Source organism: Misgurnus anguillicaudatus, chromosome 15 (assembly GCF_027580225.2).
Source record: "Misgurnus anguillicaudatus chromosome 15, ASM2758022v2, whole genome shotgun sequence".
NCBI classification, from domain to species: Eukaryota; Metazoa; Chordata; class Actinopteri; order Cypriniformes; family Cobitidae; genus Misgurnus; species Misgurnus anguillicaudatus.
Window position 1 is genome coordinate 36630070 of NC_073351.2, and position 20253 is coordinate 36650322.

At 36.4% G+C, this 20253-nt stretch overlaps 1 protein-coding gene across 1 annotated transcript in view; it reads left to right on the plus strand.

Moving 5' to 3' along the window:
* Window positions 1–1982: 1982 nt before the first annotated feature.
* cplx3b (complexin 3b) overlaps window positions 1983–20253 on the plus strand; it is an 84062-nt gene continuing 65791 nt past the window's right edge. The window contains exon 1 of the mRNA XM_055173833.2: window positions 1983–2392. Coding sequence (XP_055029808.1) covers window positions 2241–2392 — 152 coding nt within the window. The 5' untranslated portion in view covers window positions 1983–2240. The remainder of the gene's footprint in view (window positions 2393–20253) is intronic.

Genomic DNA, 20253 nt, shown 5'->3' on the forward strand with positions numbered 1-20253 from the left:
TTACTGTTTTTGGTCCTCGAAAATTTGTTAAAAACATTGAGCTCCTTGCATCATCATTGGTCAGTCAGCCAATCTCTAATGAAACTTTCACAAAACATCAAGAAGACCTGTTGTTATTTTCATGTATATTTTTCTTATGTTTTGGTGCCTGAATGTAATGCTGGGAAATGTTGACAGGTTTAGCCAAATTGAGTCATAGATAACAGCTGATTGAAGGGGTTACAGAGTATTTATTAAAGGTGCCGTTTCAAAGCTTTTATTGTGTTTAAGGTGCACAATATAACATGTAAACATGTTTTCTGTTTACTCATCTGTATAGTGCTGTTTTCACTGTCCTAAAAACGGGCTGATGTCTTCCTTGTTATACGAAGTCCCTCCTTCAGACATACGTAATGACTTCTGATTGTGTAGCTGGTCCAGTGTGTTGTGTTTCGACAGCAGCTTAGCATAAGCTACATTGTCCAGAAAGGTGGCAGATTGAGGAAGCATCCATCAAAGAATTAACTGTAATTGATGAATGAGGAGAATAAAGGCACATATTAATTTTTATCAGATAATAATCTGAGTGCATGTCACCAGCAGAAACCTGCAGCTGTAAAACACAAACTCTTCAGGTTTTCACTGGGTTGTGTGTGTGTGGCGTGCACGTGCTTTAGTTTTGCCCTTAGCAAGAGCGGCAGAACAGTTTGTTAGTGGAGCAGATCGGGAATGATTCAGTCCTGGAGGAGGAGGAGGGGTGACAGAGAATGTGAGAAAGATGCAAAAATAGAGACATTATCACGATGCACTCTGATTTATGGTTTGAATTTTATCTTTTGGTGGTGATTATTTTTTTGGTTTAATACCGGCTGTCATGTGTCCTCACATTTACATTAACCTACACTGTTACACTTTTATCCAACATAAATCTATAGTGCATTTAGATATAAGTTAACCTTCATCTATCATTATGTGATGAACATTGAAAGAATTATTTTATTTAAAAAAAATAATTCTGAGCTTAGTTTGTTTAAAACATGACTGGGTTAGGGTTAGGTTAGGGTTAGAATTTACAATTCTGGCTTCATCATCTATAATTATAATAATTTAAAAAAATTGTGGGTTTACTACAGTTATAACAAAATAAAAGTCATTTTAATATTCTATACTGTAAAAGGAAGTTTTATTGCATTTTCCACAATTGTTTAATTGTTTCAAAGCAGCCTTAATAAAAACAAGAGAAAACAGAAAATTCATATAGGATAACAAAGTAGCAGAGTACTACCTAACCCTAACCCTACAGCGGCTAACATAAATCTGTACTAGTGAGCGGAGTAATAATGTAACGTAACGTGAGGTAATATAATTAAGTTAAACTAATGTTAGCTGACCCCCAATGGGTTGAAATAACTCCTAGGAGAAAAACCTGTAAAAAAAAGTCCTTGGGAGAAAAAAACCCTTATAAGAGCCAGACTTAGCTGATCCTAAGATATATTGAGTACTATATTATAAAAACATTATGTGAATTAAAAGTTTTAATAATTTAACTGAAAAGTGAAAGGAAGATTTGGTTGTTGCTGGATGATCCATTAAAAAAGAAAATAATATACTTTAAGATTAATTAAGAATTCAAAATGTAGAAATAAAATAAGTGGTCGGTGTTTGCTGGTCAGACATCGGCTGGGCATCACAGTGATGGGAGGTCAGTAGATCAGTGGTGTGATGGCAGCAGGAACTCGGTTAGTCTCTCAGTGTCCGAGACAGGGAAAGAGAAACAAAATCCTGGCCATTTGTGTGTTAATTCTTTATTGTTTTATTATTGTTTATGAGGTAATGATGACAGTAATCTCTTTTCCACAAATAAACCACAAACGGTAAACTGAACTCAATTTAAGATTTTGATAGTTGAGAGATATTAATGCTTTACTGACCCTCTGAATTCTCTTCTTCCAACCGACTTACGCATAAACCGACACGCGATGAGTTCTGACAAGTCACGCGCGCCCGTGAAAAAAACTGCCCGTGACTCAAGCAAAGAGCCGTTAGCGTCGCGGCGCTCAATCCATGAGCGCGAGGGATTGGGCGGGAGGAAAGACGGGATTGGGCGAACGGTGGAGTGAAAGTGAAGCCGTGAGTCACGCACGAGAGATGAAAATCCACTTCACTTCACTTTACCTCAGCCGAGGACCCGCGCGCGCTGCTCTCTGACGGAATTTATCGCTGTTCTGGACAAATAGTTTTCATTTGTTTACAGTTTAAGAATGGCCTTCATGGTGAAGCACGTCGTCGGAGGTCAGCTGAAGAATCTGACCGGAGGTCTGACAGAAGAGAAATCAGACGGAGATAAATCAGAGGCTAAAGGAATGACACAAGAAGAGTTTGAACAGTATCAACAACAGCTGGAGGAGGAGAAGTAAGACAAATCTTTATTCACAGCTGTTTTAACCTCTTTCATCTCAAACATCTTCATCTGACCGTGCGCGTTTAATGATGTTTGAGGGATGAATGTTGTGGAAACGAAGTGGAGAGCCGCGCGCATTTCTCGCGCTCCGCTGAATGTCTGGCGTGCGCGCAGCTGCTCATTTCGCTCAGGGAAAATCCTGCTCAGTCATTTATGGATAATATTAAGGATTGTTCATATACAAGTTACACTAAAGCGCTATTGCCTGTGTACATTATTAATGTTTTTTATAATAAATACAGTTCTCCAGGTGAGTGAGAGCATGAGCTGAATATATAGCCTACTTTCAGCTTTTGTTTTAATATTAGGCTATACATGTAGGCTACATAACACATTGTGTCATCATAACATTAATTGTGTTTATTCTGAAATGTTATCAATTAACGGTTTTAGTATAAATATTTGCTTTAAGCATAAAATGAGCGAGATTATTTTAAAGTAGTATTGTTTCATGCTATGAATTTAGTAACCAATGGGTGATTCTCGCGAAATTAGACTTATGAGGTGTCATGAAACATTTTGATAAAAAAAAGTAAAGTAATGATTTCAAATGACATCATACAAACCAATTTTGTTGTTTTTTCCACATTTAAGGGGGAAATTTTCATTACCGCAACATGTCCATGACTGGATTTCGGTTCTTTGACATGGACATTTTTATAATTAAAAAATCTAAAAAATAAAAACCTTCAGTGCATGTCATACTATAAACATTTACAGTAAAGAAACATGAGGTGTTTGGTGATCATTGGTAAATAGAGACAATAATAAGGAATATAAATGTGTCCAAGAAACATTTTCTCATCCTCCGCAACAATTTTCAATCATTGTGCATTTTCAAAAAAAAAATTGTTGGAAGGGACATAATTGACTGTGACACTCAAGATGGCTACCAGGTAAGTAAAAAAGTAAAACTTTTTAGTTTTCATTACCGAAACATGAGTTTGTAAATGCATATATTTAATGTAATGTCATGTTGCGGTAATGATCATTTTGGATAATGATAATCTAAAAAATTTAAATATGATGAATGTATAGGAAATATCTAAATCCTATAAAAATAATGGTTATAGTAAGTTCAGACCTTAATCTTATATGTGAAAAAAATCTGATGGTGGACACTTTCTAAGTCTGGATTTCGTGAAAAACACCCAATTGTGTACCATAGTACAGTACATTGCATGGTACTCTTACACTGTATGCACATAAAAAACACAGTATTCCCTTTTTTATGAATTTTACTTTGAGACCTTTCAGCAGACCAACAGGATAAAGAAGAAATCTTTTATTATTCTCCATTATTAAACTGATATCAAACACATCTGACAGGCAGTGACTGAATGAATTGATTTTTGCTGCATAATATGAGATATCAGAATGTGAAATCCATCCTATAAAGAGTTTAGTACCTCAGCCAAAATGATCTTTATCTGCACATTTATGACAGAAGTGTGGATTTGAGCAGGTGGCTGGCTACACGGTTTTCACAAGTGACATTTTTGGAAAATTGTGATTTCACAGACTTCAGCGACTGTGCTGAGCTCATCCTCGTGCTGATAATCCAAATCATTTCTTTAGAGAGCAGATTTTACATGCCAAGACAGCCGTATGAACAGCTAGTTTAAGACTCTGTGTGTATTTAATCTCATCACAAGGTTTTTACCGCACATGAGCAGACGTGTGTGTATACACTGTGTGAACGTCAGCCAAATTTTGAGTGCAAATCTAAATCTCAAGATGCTCACCCAGCCTCTGTGCATCTTCTACTGATCCCAGAACAGTATTTTGTATGCTCAACTCAACCTTCTTATTTCCAGCCTTGAACTTTACCAGGTACCACACAACCACACTACGTGTTGTTTTTTGTTTCATGGTCATTGCTAGAGATGCATCCATATATCAGACAATAATCGTATCGGACAATAAAAGCAACTTTTCTTATCAGCCAATAGTTTAAAAACAGCCGATAGTCATGGCCGATATATCTTCTCAGTCCAAAGAGAACAGGAAAATGCAATGAATTTGTGTTCTGTGTATAAAAAATGTAAAGAAACATCACTAGTTTAATGTTCAATGGTCATTATGTGAATGAATAACTTTCTGAAAATGTAATCTTCATAATTAAGTTAATGCAAGATAATCAAACTATCGGCAGATATCACTCAGAATAATCGGCTATCGGTATAGGTGTAAAAATGTAATATCTGTGCATCTCTAGTCATTGCTCACATGTTGACTATGGCAATGTCCACACGTACCAACACAATCTCAAAGTCATTGAGCATGAATGTCTTTTTCGTGTCATTCAGCACAATTTCTACAAATAGTTATTTGTGTTCCTAACACAAATATCTTTTTTTGTGTAATTTTATGTATTCTTTTCTCTTTTTTTCCCTTTATTTTACCATTGTCGCTTGGGGTTGGGTTTAGAATGACTTTCTGTTACATTTCAGACATCCTAACACAAACCCCAACTCAACAAATGACACTGATTTAAAAATGGGGGGGAAAGAAAAAACGATACATGAATGACACAAAAAAAGAACACGATAAACCTATTTATAGATATTTGTGCTCAATGACATGATAGAAAGCGGAAAATGGTGTCCATGAACACGAATAAATAAATCAAAGATTTTGTGACTGTACCACAAAATGCCTTAAGGTAGGGTTGCACGTACATGGGTATTTTCAAAACCGTACCTTTATCTATGCTTGGCCGTTCGTCCACACGCAAACGCGGTGTCAGCTGACTGAAACCGCAATTGTATTACGGTTTTTTTCGACTGCTAGGCGACAGTGGGCATGACTGGAGTCACATGTGCAAAGCTCTAACTACAGTCTGCACAGCAGCAGTTCATGTGGACCAAACTCTAGTTCATTTTTCATTGCTTGCACACAGTTTTCAAAACTCTACACACTTATCTCATGACTTTAAACACATCCTGCACAACACTGTGAATTTACAGCACTTTGTTCAAATGCTAACACACTGCTGTCAAAACTGTGAACCACACATTCAAAACACAATTGATTTCAGACTTGTGCCTTTCAAACACTGCTAACTGCAATTTCATATAAATATAAATTCCAATGTCATATATATATATATATTTCATCTAATATTACTTTTTATATAAGTATGATAGGTAGAGCTTAGAAAGACAAATTTTGGAAATGGAACAAGGAAGACGGGTTCGTAGAGGGAGAAGGGTGGCATGTAGTGGCCTGATGCTAAAGAGAGGCACGATTAGCTCCTCAATTATTTGTTTGGATTACAGTATGTACTTTTAGTTTCTACCTTTTTTCCTCATTACTATAATTCCATAAATTAGGTGACTTTTGGTATTGCGGATTGTGGTTGGAGTTTTGAGCATGTGGCTCCAGTTGTGCTCACTGTCGTTTAGCAATCGAAAAAACCTGTGAAACTCCTGCCAGGCTGGGTGAACATTTTTAGAAACTCCGGTTACAGCGTTGTCATGTAGCCGGTGAAACCAGTTTTTCTGTGACATGCTAAGAGAAAACTCTGCAATGGCTTCTGATTGGTCATCATGGCTTTACGGTTAGAGATAAATCATCATCTGTTGGTTTGGCATGCTATTAACAGCGCTTCATATCAGGTTTTTGCATGTTCGTGTGGATGAGGAGACTTTTTTATGAAGGATGGATTATAAAAAATACCTGTGTACGTGTGGACTAAGTCTATATCCCATATGTAATTAGGGGTTCAAGCCCGTAGGGCTGAAACCCTATTGTATTTGTATGGATTTTTATTGTTCTTTTTATTATTTTTCTTCTGCCGTAGAACGGATCGTGCAGACCAAACCGTAAGGCCTAGAGACTTGAGACTTGGCCAAATGGTAGGACCCAATTTGGGGAGAGGTTGATAGAGTATCAACCCGATTGGCCTATAGGTGGCGCTATAGCGATAACAAACGCGTTGATGCTCATAACTCCCACAAATCTTGTCCAAATGTCAAGTGTCTTATATCACTGGAATCCTTGCGTCAAGACGAACAAAACGTATATCTCCAATTTCATTTCCGTCATTAAATTTTTTTCGCTATTTTCGATTTTGTCGAAAAAAATAAAAACGAACTAGTCCTAGGTTTTTTGTCCGATCGGAACCGTTCCAGTGCTGTAATATTCCTTGGAGTGTGAATATCAAAAGTTATCAAAAAAATTTTTAACTTTATACTCGTCGTTTTCAAGCCACGCCCAAACGCCCCCAATGGGCGGAGCCTCTTGGACTTAAATGGCTATAACTTGGGATTGGAAAGAGGTATCGAAACCAAATTTGGTACACATATACAGCTGACTACTCTGGGGTCACCTGAAAAAAATTGCGCCGCTTGACCACTAGTTGGCGCTATAACACCACCTCAACTTTGAAGGTCTGTAACTACAGAAATATGGGACCGATCAACTTGACATTTGGCACCGGTGCTCCTGGTCTAGGGTACTATCTATGTGTAAAAGGAATTTTGCGTAGCTCAAAAAACATGGCCGCCATCAGCCAATCAAGAAAAAGCAGCTATTAGACAGGGTTAACGGAGGCCGATCCAAACGAAACGTGGTGGGCCTGTTTGTCTCTTGGCCATGAAGGTCTGTGCAGAGTAAGAAAAAATTCGGCCTCCGGGAGGCGCTATCACGTTTTTTCAGTGTTTAAGTGATTGTGTATTATGCAGTGTTTCAGATATCAACAAGATCTTTATATCATTTAATAGAGGTACTTACAATGAACAACTTTTCCTCAAGAAGCACTTGTCTCAGTCGAATCGTTTGATAGATATTCATCATTTTCTTTTAAACCTACTTTTGCGAACTAGTCCTAGGTTTTTTGACCAATCTGAACCAATCCAGTGCTGGAATATTCCTTAGACCCTGATTATCAATAATTATCAAAAAAAAGTTGAACTTTGCACTCGTGGTCGCAACACCACGGTCAAAAGTACGAAGAGGCGGTGCCACAAATACTTAAATGGCTATCATTTATGATAGGAATGAGATATCAACACGAAATTTGGTACACATATGTATAGTCCTAGGCCGAGGTAACATGCAAAAAATTTCAGAGATTGTCCACCAGGTGGCGCTATAACCAAAGAACAAAGAACGATGACTATAGCATATGTATACAACACATAAATATTTGTCTGACCTACTTGTTATTTTGCACATAACATCTGCTTTCAGATTCTTATAAGGGTCTATTAGGATAATTACATATCTTAGAAAACATGCCGACCAACAGCCAGCCAGCATTAAGCATGTACGAGTCCAGCGTAATGGTCTGCGATTACAACTAAACTGATGGGCCTGTTTGTATTATGTTCTCAAGTGTCTGTGAGGATTTTTGGCTCATCATTCCGGAAATATTTGCATCTAGAACAACGGGTGTTACGTTAACTGTCCCCTTGATCAGTGGTTCTCAAAACTATTCCTGGATGCCCACTGCTCTGCACATATACAAAAGTCTTCTATTTTAAACAAATCCACTTTAATCATCAGTAGAGATTTGTATGAACTGAACTGATTGTGTCAGATGAGAGAATCATACAAAATGTGCCGAGCATTGGGTCTCGAGAAACCACTGCGGTTCACTGAGTTGAAAGTACTGCTCTAGATGTTTATGTTTATATGAAAAGCAATTTTGTGAATTTGCTGTACTATCTGCCCAGATAGCAAAATTTTTCAGGGCCAGAAATGGCTGAGTTCAGGCTGTTCTTTTGGCACACATGCCGCCACGGCTTACGGTCCTTGATTGGTCCCAGAGCTGCTTGCCTTAAGTAATCCAGAATCTAGCCGAAAGCAGACCAAAACTTAGCCACAACCCTTTCACACCTCGAGAAATCAGCCACAGCTCTCCCGGAATCTCCAGATAACAACCAAAAAAGAGCCCAAATGACCACATTAATCCCCAAACTTACCCACAACTTTTCCAGAAACCCCAAATGTAACCCAGAAAATAACCAAAATTACCATATTTACCCCAGAACCCACCCACAACTTATCCAGATGCCCCAGAAAATAGCCATAAAGTGACCAAAATATATTTATATCCCGTAAAATGTGTAATTGAAAAACACAGATATAAAGCAAATATAGAGTTTTATTGATGGTGACAAGGATAATTTCAGATAACAGCAAAATAAATGAAATGTCAAATGTTCTGCCAAATAAACAAATAACAGTAGAAGGATCAAATAAAAGCAAAGAAATAGCCAAAGTAACAAAAGCTAACAGAGAAACATTAACTTAATTGTTTTAAACAATAAACAGGCAAAAAAAACAGATGTAATAACAGAAAGCAATATACAACAACTGGTTAAATATAAAAAACATCCTATATAAAATGAATGTTTACAGATGTGCAAATGTGTATTAGATAAATAAATTTGAAAATAATACCATGTTATGTCACCAGCTAGAAAAAAGCAACATTTAGTAACTTTAATCTCCAGTCATGTCTGTACACACAAAGGACTTCTTACAGCCTACAGAAAAAAATCATAAAATACAGTTAGAAAATACATTTACATAAAATGAATAAGATGATATAGTACACACTGCCAGTCCAAGAACTGATACTTTTAACATTCAATTCAAGACATGGGAAAAAATATGTTTGCAGATTTCAGAGTTCCAGAAGGATTTCTAAATTACCAATTAAATAAAGCACTTGCCAAGTACAAAAATTGTTTTGGTCAAGCATTTTCATTTCTTGCTTCATTATTTGTCAGCGTTCACTCCAAACAATCCATGATAAAGTACCTGGAACATTTTTAAAATGTTTTAAGCCAAAACTTGTGCTTTTGTAACTTATATGAATATATGACAAATTACCCTAATAAGAGACTTAACAAATTAGATATAGACAATAATGTAATTCATCAAATCAAACTGCACAAAGATAAATAATGAACATTATATACATCATCTTACTTAATTTTCTGTTTTGATGTCCATGTCTTTGTCTCTGTCTGGAGAATGGTTTGCTGTTCTCCAAGAGGCAGTAATGTCTATCAAATACAGAAGTCAAAAATCAAATCACACACATTTGTTTACTCTTTTAAACTGATACATTTTTTAACGAAGTTAAACTCACATCAGTCTTTACCCAGACAGCTGGAACAACATAGTCTGGTATAGGACTTCTGCAAACAAAAAACAAGTATAAGTAAACTTTATATTGTAAAAAGGTAAAATAAAAGATTAAGACAAGCAATAAAGACAACATTTATAACTCTTAGGTATAAAATTCCTTTACAAAAGCAATAGATGTCCTCACGTCTTTGTCTCTGTCTGGAGTACAGTCTGCTGCTTTCCCAAGAGGCAGTAATATCTATTAAATAGAGAAGTCAAACATCTGATCAGATACACATTTGTTTAATATTTAAACTATTACATTTTAAATGAAGTATTAAACTCAAATTATTCTTCATCCAGATTGCAGGAACAACATGTTTTGTTGACAAAGTGTGGTACATGACTTCTACAAACAAAAAACAAATATAAAAACAAGTATAAGTAAACTTTATATTGTTAAATGTCAAATAAAGGATTAAGACAAACAATAAAGACAACATTTATAACTCTTGGGTATAAAATTCCTTTACAAAAGCAATAGATGTCCTCACGTCTTTGTCTCTGTCTGGAGTACGGCCGGCTGTTCTCCAAAAGGCAGTAATATCTATTAAATAGAGGAGTCAAACACAAACATCTTAACACATACACATTTGTTTATTATTTAAACGGTTAGGTTTATTAACCTCCTTATTATTCTTTACTCACATTATTCTTTATCCAGATTGCAGAAACAACATTTATTGTTGACAAAGTGTGGTACATGACTTCTGCAAACAAAATGCAAATATAATTAAACTTTATACTGTAAAATAAAAGATTAAAACAAACACATACAAAATGCATGACTCTTGCATATTAAATTCTTTACAAAAGCATGTGGTTATTCTTCAAGTGGGGTTGGTTATGTTACACCATAAAATAAAGCAAATAAATCTGGCCTTTTAACAACACAATCTTGTAAACTGCACTGACCAGGACTGAAGAGAATAAGAGATCATAGTAAACCATCTTTATTAAGCTAAAACTTGAATACATGCCTTTCTAGAATATCAAAAACATTGTTTTACTAAGATATAAATAGTAGGAATGAGTCACTTTGTAACTGTTATGATTACCAGCAAATGCTGATTTGTGGTTTGGTACAGAAAACATCTAATCTTCGTTTGGCTTCTTTGGGGTTCAGCATTCATTTAAAGATTCAAACTTCTTATTGATTATTTTATCATCCCCGTCATGCATGTTGCGTCTCTTAATGTAAAAACATGCATGTTTAACGTTATCTACGTTAAATGGCGACTGATGATAAAATACTTGCACTTACACGAAAATACATCACAGAAAAGAATAACAAACAAAAACGAAAACCAACTAGGTATCGCGCTGTAGAACAATAAGTGCAATCTACGTGGATTTAAAAGAAAAGTATCTTAATAACTTACCTTACTGTGTTATATAAAACTCCACAAGACAAAAGATCGCGTGTCCTTCGTCCAGTACACAGTGGGGGTTTGAATTTCGCGGAAGTTCCTGATCATGACCAGTTGCATTATGGGAAAGGTAGTCCATTTTCCACGGCGGATTGAACGCTGTTGAGGTTAAAGGACTACTACTTCCAAGATGCCTTGCAATATATGTCATTGTTTTAGAAACGAAAGTGCACCAATAAATATTAGTATTAGTTAGTCGTATTTTTTAATTGTAAACACAATTTAATGTAAAGTCTTATTTATTTATAAAAAAATAAAATACAAAATTAAAAAGACTTAAACAAGCACACATACTTAAAATACTTTTGTTTGATGTATATTAGTGCAGACTGAATTATTAATTTATCTGTTTATTGCATTGTTTGTAAATTCCACATTGACACCTTTGGATTAACTGCCCAAAATAACATTTTCTACATTTCGTCTTTTAATAAGGATAAACATATTTATTATTGCCTTAAATATTAACTGTGATGTTTTTATCAATTGTAAATATGATTTTATTTGGTGTTTTTTTTTAACTCTTTGGCCAACCAAACCTTAGCCAGAACTCTGCCAGATATTTACTATTTTCTGGCAGACCACACTTAAGCCAGGACTCAGCCAAAAATTTACCTTTTGCTTTTGGCTGGCTAGCCTCACCCCACAACTCCCCCGAAAGCTGTTTCACACAAAGGTGTGAACAAAAGAGAGCCTAAATTTAGCCATAAATGCCCAATGTAAGCCAGATTTGTGCCAGAAACTTTGCTATCTGGGTGGGCAAATATCAATATGAAACATAAAATAATTGTTTGCCGTTGTATTCCAAGATTTGATGTGATGTCACATAGTGATGTGGGCACCATTTGTAACCTGTATTCGTTATTTAATTTGTAGCTGCTGTTATGTTCCTTTTGTCCATGGGTTTGCATCTGCATGAAAATTATTATAAGATTCAATGATTTGCAGTCATTTGCCTCATTAAAACTAAAAGACTTGAGGTAATCAATTCAAGCATTTTGAAATGTGGCATTTTCAAAATGGGTCAGACTAAGTATATCTAACTAATTAACTAGTAATCTGAAGCTTATGACAAAAAATTAATAGTTTTATTAAGATCAGACAATATATGTCTTTCCAAGACTAGGGCTGGTTGATTAAACATACAGTAGCCATTAAGTTAAGACTGTGTTTTTTAGGACTAGTCTGAAGAACTAGTGGTTAGTTAGGGCTAATCAGTCTTACTATTTGGAATTAAATATAATTTAAATAATTTAAATATTTTTTCACATGATACTTAAAGCAGTTATGTTCAATCATGAAGACAAAAATGTATGACTAACTTTTAAGACTAGTCTTAGAGATTAATGTTACTGACCATTGCTTTAAATGTAGTTACAGACAAAAATTTAGGTTTATGTTTTAGTTGTCTTACTTGAAAATAGCTAACACTGGCCTTTCTTTAAATATATCAGGGCCATAGTTTTGTCTTAAGATGTACACCAGTAATGTTTTTTAAAAGGTTTGTTTGTAAAAAGTACCTAAATGTTTTTACATAACTAATGGCTAGTCATGCATCAATTTAAACCTTTGGGAAACAACCCAATAAAATTATAAATTCTTCAAATCCTAAAGGTATGAAAAAGATTGCTGTAAATATGTGGATTCTTAAAGAACAGGCCAACATTAGAAATAATAACTAATAAGCATACATAAAGAGACTATATATTTGGTTATCAGTAGCTTTAGTATTCTAATCTATTTTACATGACATGTCATGATGTGTCTTATAAAGTTTTTAATAATTGTTTATAGAATTATTGCAATGAAATTGTAATGTTATGATACAATTGGTTGTTTTAAATGTAAATGATTATCTGAAAACTTACTCTAGCACAGCACATGTGTGAACACAAATAAGTGCCTAATAGCAAATCTGACTGACATTTGCTTAATGACATCACATTTGTTATTAACTCCATTTAATATAAACAACACATCTGGATCAATTATGTATGGGCATAGCCAGTGGTTAAATATAAAAATATGCAGAGGTTTAGTGCTATTTTTAGGCCTACTATAATATGACAGAGGCTGTCATCTGAAAAACGTGTACGTTTGCACATAATATCTATGTCAAAGAATATATGTTCTATAAGAACAATTACTTTTGTTAAAAAATAGTCTAATACATTTAAACAAGCAAACATTTAGTAAGACCTACAGAATAGATCTCTATGAACTAAAATGACTGTTTCAGATGAGAGAAACATACAAAATGTGCAGAGCATGTTTGTGTATATGTTCCTTTTGTCCATAAAAATATATACAGTTTAATAACTTGCATACCTCACTTTATTTACCTAATTAAAACAGAAAGCCTTCATGGTACTCTATTTAAGGACATGAACATGAATCTGCTAAATGAAATGATATTTGTTATTGACACGATTTAATAACACAATCCACCATTCAGATAACGTATCAGGTTGTTTTATTAAATTGTTTCAGTTCTTACACTCAACAACATTTAAGCCAGTGCAGTACAATTTTCTCTACACTGTATAAATTAATTTATATATATTTATATATATCAAATACAAAAACAACTTTGAAAAAGTATAGCTATCACACAGTCATTTTGAAAATGGCCCTGACGAACGGCCCCTAAAGTTTATGACAAAGCATACAATGTATTATTGAGATCAGGCAATATACTCAAATTCCTTATTGTGGTTTTTAGGTGCAATTTTCCGTTATGTCCACTAGATGGCAGAAGAGGATCAATCACTGGCTGACATTTGAACTCACAGAAAACACAGAAGATGATTACTCTTTAACTAATTCTACTATTAATAGAAATCTGTTCACATTTAAAGGTGCAGTGTGTAATTTTTATAAGGATCTCATGACAGAAATGCAAATTGATATACAAAACTATATGATCAGGGGTGTATAAAGACCTTTCATAATGAACCGGTATGCGTTTATTACCTTAGAACGAGACCTTTTTATCTACATACACCAAGGTCCCCTTAGATGGAAGTCAACATTTTCTGGCGCCATTTTTCTACAGAAGCCCCTAACGGACAAATTTTTTACTAAGTTGTCTCCGACGATGACATGTTTGTCTGGTCGCGGCTACCGTAGCTTCTCTATGTGTTTCAAAAGCGAGGGGTGAGTAGTGGACTAAGCCATTGGTTGCAATTTGTGACCTCACCACTAGATGCCACTAAAATGTACAAACTGCACCTTTAACTTCATGATTTTACTGTTATAATATTAAAATCAAATTTAGTGAAAGACTACCACTTCAATTGTTCTGAGTTGTCAGTTTTATCACTCATGTCACTTTATGATAGCTGTGAAACGTGAACATAATTTTGGAGGCACTTTCACGACATTTGCAGTAAGAATTATATTTTTATGTTTTTTATTAAAAAAATCTACATACAAAATGAGTGTGTAGCCATGTCAATATTAAGTCTTGTTCTTTAACAGTCTTGTTTCTCCTTTCTCAGGTAAACGTGTATGTGTATAATATACAATGCAGAATATCTATATGGCAATGTCCTTAAACGTCTTGTGATCCCAAATAGCTTGAACCCCGCTAATCGCTGCTTGCAGCTATATTTAGGGGTTCAAGCCCGTAGGGCTGAAACCCTATTGTATTTGTATGGATTTTTATTATTAGGGGTTCAAGCCCGAAGGGCTGAAACCCTATTGTATTTGTATGGATTTTTATTCTTTTTATTATTTTTCTTCTGCCGTAAAACGGATCGTGCAGACCAAACCGTAAGGCCTAGAAACTTGAGACTTGGCCAAATGATAGGTCTCACTCGTGCGCGAACTTGACAGAGTATGAACCCAATCAGCCTATGGGGGGCGCTACAGCGATGGCAAACACGTTTATGCTCATAACTCCCACAATTCTTGTCCAAATGTCAAGTGTCCTATATCCCTGGATTCCTTGCATCAAGACGAACAAAATGTATATCTCCGATTTCATTTCCGTCATAAAAATTTTCCCGCTATTTTCGATTTTGTCTAAAAAAATAAAAACGAACTAGTCCTAGGTTTTTCGCCCGATCGGAATCATTCCAGTGCTAAAATGTTCCTTGGAGTGTGAATATGAAAAGTTATCAAAAAAAAATTGAACTTTCGACTCACGGTCAACATGCCACGCCCAAACGTCTGTAGTGTGCGCAGCCATTTGGACTTTATTGGCTATAACTGGGAACAGGAATGATGTATCAACACGACACTTGGTACTTGTGATGAGAGTCACAGCCTGAGGTTTCTTGCATCGTTTCGTCATAGCGCCACCTAGTGGTCAGACGAATCTAATAATGCTTATAACTAAGGCTGAGTTTAACGTATTTTCATGGGACTTTTTTCCTTAGAGTTTTGAATTGTTGCTGAGTCCAACGATACCAAACATGCCAGTTTTCGCCTAACGGTTAGCCCTGCACAGCAAAATAGCGCTTAAAAAACACGCACGAATAACTCCGCGAGGGTTATTCCGATCGACTCGAAACAACCATAGGAAGAAATTAACTTTACCTTCTGAACAAAAAACTCTATTGGCGCTATGTTAAAATTTCCATCAGAAATGGCCGAAAATTGCAAAAAACGAAAAATTACCTCCAAATTTGGTGTTTTTTACACATAAATGGTTATAAGTCTGCAACGAAATAACATTTTTTCACCAAATTTGATACGCTGATGTCTGAGCAGAGTCTGAGGCAATACAAAAAAAAATGTATGCCTGCACCACTAGTTGGCCTCATAATTGAACAAAATCTTTGACATTGAGTGAGCCCAATGGTCATACAACTGTTTCTTCACTATACTAAACTGAATAGCCGTGATACTAGCTACAAGTAACACAGTCATGACCTGAGGTTGCATGCACGAGTTTGTCATAGCGCCACCTAGTGGTTATTTGTTATTTTCACTTAAAAATACTGCAACCTTACATCTAAAATCATGAGTCATCATGGATTATAACTTTCATGGCTTTGAGTATAATCATTGGTGGATTGCAATTCACTTCCTAGCAACCAATGAGAATACCCTAGCAATCATTTAGCAAGAGCTGTATCTCTGTATCAGAATATCGTAGAGACATGGGGTTCGGCTCTTTTGACTCATTAACAGTATTTTAACGTTTTGTGACCCGAGTTTTGCCACTGCAAGAACCACAAACATTTCCTTCATTGTTCTGTTTGTCAATGTTCCGTGAGAAGAGAGGGAGACATTTCACTGAATGATAGCACCTTTTTTGCTGATAACTTTGAACAAGTGTCTGGTAGCTTATTTTTAATCATTTATTTTGTACAATGCAGCAAATCTATACAGGCATGCCCTTAAAGGTCTTAATGTCCCAAATGGCTTGAACCCCGGTAATCGCTGCTTGCAGCTATATTTAGGGTTTCGAGCACGAAGTGCTGAAAACCTATTGTATTTGTCTGTTTTATTATTATTATTTTTCCGCCTTAAAACGCATCGCCCAGCCCAAACCGTAAGTCGTAGAAACTTGCCACTTGGTCAACTGGTTGTATATTAGCAGGCTACTCAGATACAGTGAATCAGCCAAATCGGCCCATAGGTGGCGCTATAGCAATGCCCGACGCGTTGGGCCTCATAACTCCTAAACCGGACATCAGACACTCAAGTGTTTGGTATCATTGTAATCCCTGGCTCAAAACTTAAAAAATGTATATCTCCGATTTCATTTCCGGTATGCAAATTTTTTCGCTAATTTGCATAATATGCATTTCAAGCCAAAATGAACTAGTCCTAGGTTTTTCGCCCGATCGGAATCGTTCCAATGCAGGAGAAATCTGTGGAGTGAGTAGGTAAATAATTATCGAACAGAATTTGAAATTCCGCTTCAGGGTCACTAGGGGGCGCCAAAACCTAATACAGGAAGTAGCCTATCGTCACTGAAATGGCTATAACTCGTGAACGGTTTGAGATATCTTAACGAGGTTTGGTACACATATGTACTAGCTCACTCCGGGATCACAGTAAAAAAGATGCGGATTTTGGCCACTAGGTGGCGCTGTAACAGGCTTGAGATCGGAAATGGCTATTACTACACAACCGTTAGCCCGATACACCTAATATTTTGTATGGTATGTCTTTGTGCAATGTACCATGAGGCTCTAGAAGGACATTGGTGTATCTTCAAAAACATGGCCGTCGTCGGCTACTGAAGGTTGAGGACTGATTTGACAAGGTTAACAAAGGTCGATCGGAACGAAACGCACTGTGCTTCTTCGTGTACTGCTCCTGAAGGCCTGTAAGAATTTTGGTGTCATTTGGCCACTAGGGGGCGTAATACCGTATTTCGGTGCCTGTACCACGTGACATTTGACGTACACAAACAAACATGACATCATATGATAGATCGGCTCATGACGAAAAACTTTGCCTCTGGAAGCGTTGCTGTCAATCAAATGGTTTGTGAGTTATTGGCGATAACGTTCAAACCTACTTTTGCGAACTAGTCCCTGGTTTTTCGCCCGATCTGAACCTAACCAAGGTTGATTGATTCTGTGGAGTGTGACAATAAATAATTATCAAAAAAAATTTGAAATTTACATTCAATCACGCAAGGAGTGGCCAAAAACCGAACTGGGGGGAGCTTAAAACATTTAAACGGCCATAACTCGAGAGTCGTTTGAGATATCATCACGGGGCTTGAATCATATTTGTAGGCCATCGGTCTTAGGCCGTGATATAAAAAGCTCGCCGATCGGACACTAGATGGCGCTATAACGGGGAAAATGGCACTAAATACTGTGCTTATGCAATGGTTACAACTTTCACGCCTATAATTTTATCTGTGGTCAAAAGATTTTCATGGGAGTTGTTTTTTTTATCATCCTGAATTGTTTCCAAGTCCTACGATACCAAACATACCAGGTTTTGCCTTACGGTTAGTTCTGCACTGCAAAAACTGTGCTTACAAAACATGCGTGAATAACTCCGCGAGGGTTATTCCGATCGACTCAAAAACACCATAGGAAGAAATTTACTTTACCTTCTGAACAAAAAACTCTATTGGCGTTATGTTAAAATTTCCATCAGAAATGGCCGAAAATTGCAAAAAACGAAAAATTACATTCATTTTTTGTGTTTTCTACACATAAATGATTATAACTCCGCTATGAAATGACATTTTTTTACCAGATTTGTTATGCTGATGTCTGAGCAGAGTCTGAGGCAATACAAAAAAAATTGTTTGCCTACACCACTAGTTGGCCTCATAATTGAACAAAACCTTTGACATTGAGTAAGCCCAATGGTCATACAATTGTTTCTTCACTAAACTAAAGTGAATAGCCGTGATACTAGCTACATGTAACACAGTCATGACCCGAGGTTGCATGCACGAGTTTGACATAGCGCCACCTAGTGGTTATTTGTTATTTTCACTTAAAAATACTGCAACCTTACATCTAAAATCATGAGTCATCATAGATTGTGCCTTTCATGGCTTTGAGTATAATCATTGGTGGATTGCAGTTCACTCCCTAGCAACCAATGAGAATACCCTAGCAACCATTTAGCAAGAGCTGTATCTCTGTATCAGAACATCTTAGAGACATGGGGTTCGGCTATTTTGACTCATTAACACTATTTTAACATTTTGTGACCCAAGTTTTGCCATTGCAAGCACCACAAACATTTCCTTCAGTGTTCTGTTTGTCAATGTTCCGTGAGAAGAGAGGAAGACATTTCACTGAATGATAGCACATTTTTTGCTGACAACTATGACCAAGTGTGTCTGGTAGCTTACTTTTCATCATTTATTTTGTACAATGCAGCAAATCTACTCAGGCATGCCCTTAAAGGTCATAAGGTCCCAAATCGCTTGAATCCAAGCAAATGACTTCACATTAAGCAAGTGACATGTTTGTCCTATAGGTGCACGTGTGTTTAAGCATACATAGTCTGTATGAACTGTTTCTGACCATCTCTTTCATTTTTGTGGATGCTGGATCAGCCTTGTCGACGACGTCTGACATCTTTAATGTGCTGTCCACTGTAGGTCTTTGCGGTCTCCTGCGCTGCTGTTTGTGTCGTATATGCACGCCCGCAGCCTGTTTGAACCATTGATGACCATACTATGACTCAATGGCCTTTTAGTTAGCCATTTCTGAATTGTATGTTTCCGTATAAATCTCAATAACTAATTCTCGTTAACAAATTATCCTCATAACGTCACATTAAGGACATTACGTGTTTGTCTTATATGTGCACATGTGTGTAAGCATAAATAGTCTGTATGATCCGTTTTTGACCATCTCTTTCGTTTTTCTGGAGCGAGGTGGTCTATCATTCATTGTGTCTGTATTCGGGTGCAACTCCTTAGCCTGGTAATCGACGTCTGACGTTTTTGACGTGCTTTAATGCTCGAAACCCGGCAATTGCTGCTTGCAGCTATATTTAGGGTTTCGAGCACGAAGTGCTGAAAACCTATTGTATTTGTCTGTTTTATTATTATTATTTTTCCACGGTAAAACGCGTTGCCCAGCCCAAACCGTAAGTCGTAGAAACTTGCCACTTGGTCAACTGGTTGTATATTAGCAGGCTACTCAGATACAGTGAATCAGCCAAATCGGCCCATAGGTGGCGCTATAGCAATGCCCGACGCGTTGGTGCTCATAACTCCTAAACCGGACATCAGACAGTCAAGTGTTTGGTATCATTGTAATCCCTGGTTCCAAACTTAAAAAATGTATATCTCCAATTTTATTTCCGTCATAAAAATTTTTCTGTATTTTTGATTTTGTCGAAAAAAATAAAAACGAACTAGTCCTAGGTTTTTCGCTCGATCAGAATCGTTCCAGTGCTAAAATGTTCCTTGGAGTTCGAATATCAATAATTATTAAAAAAAAGTTGAACTTTCGACTCACGGTCGATATGCCAAGCCCAAACGTCTGAAGTGTGCGCAGCCAATTGGACTTTTTTGGCTATAACTGGGGACAGAAATGAAGTATCAACACGACACTTGGTATTTGTGATGACAGTCATGGCTTGAGGTTGCGTGCCTCGTTTCGTCACAGCGCCACCTAGTGGCCAGACAAATCATGTAAATGCTTATAACTTAGGCTGAGTTTGACGTATTTTCATGGGACTTTTTTACTAAGAGTTTTGAATTGTTGCCGAGTCCAACGATACCAAACATGCCAGGTTTCGCCTTACGGTTAGCCCTGCACAGCAAAATAGCGCTTAAAAAACATG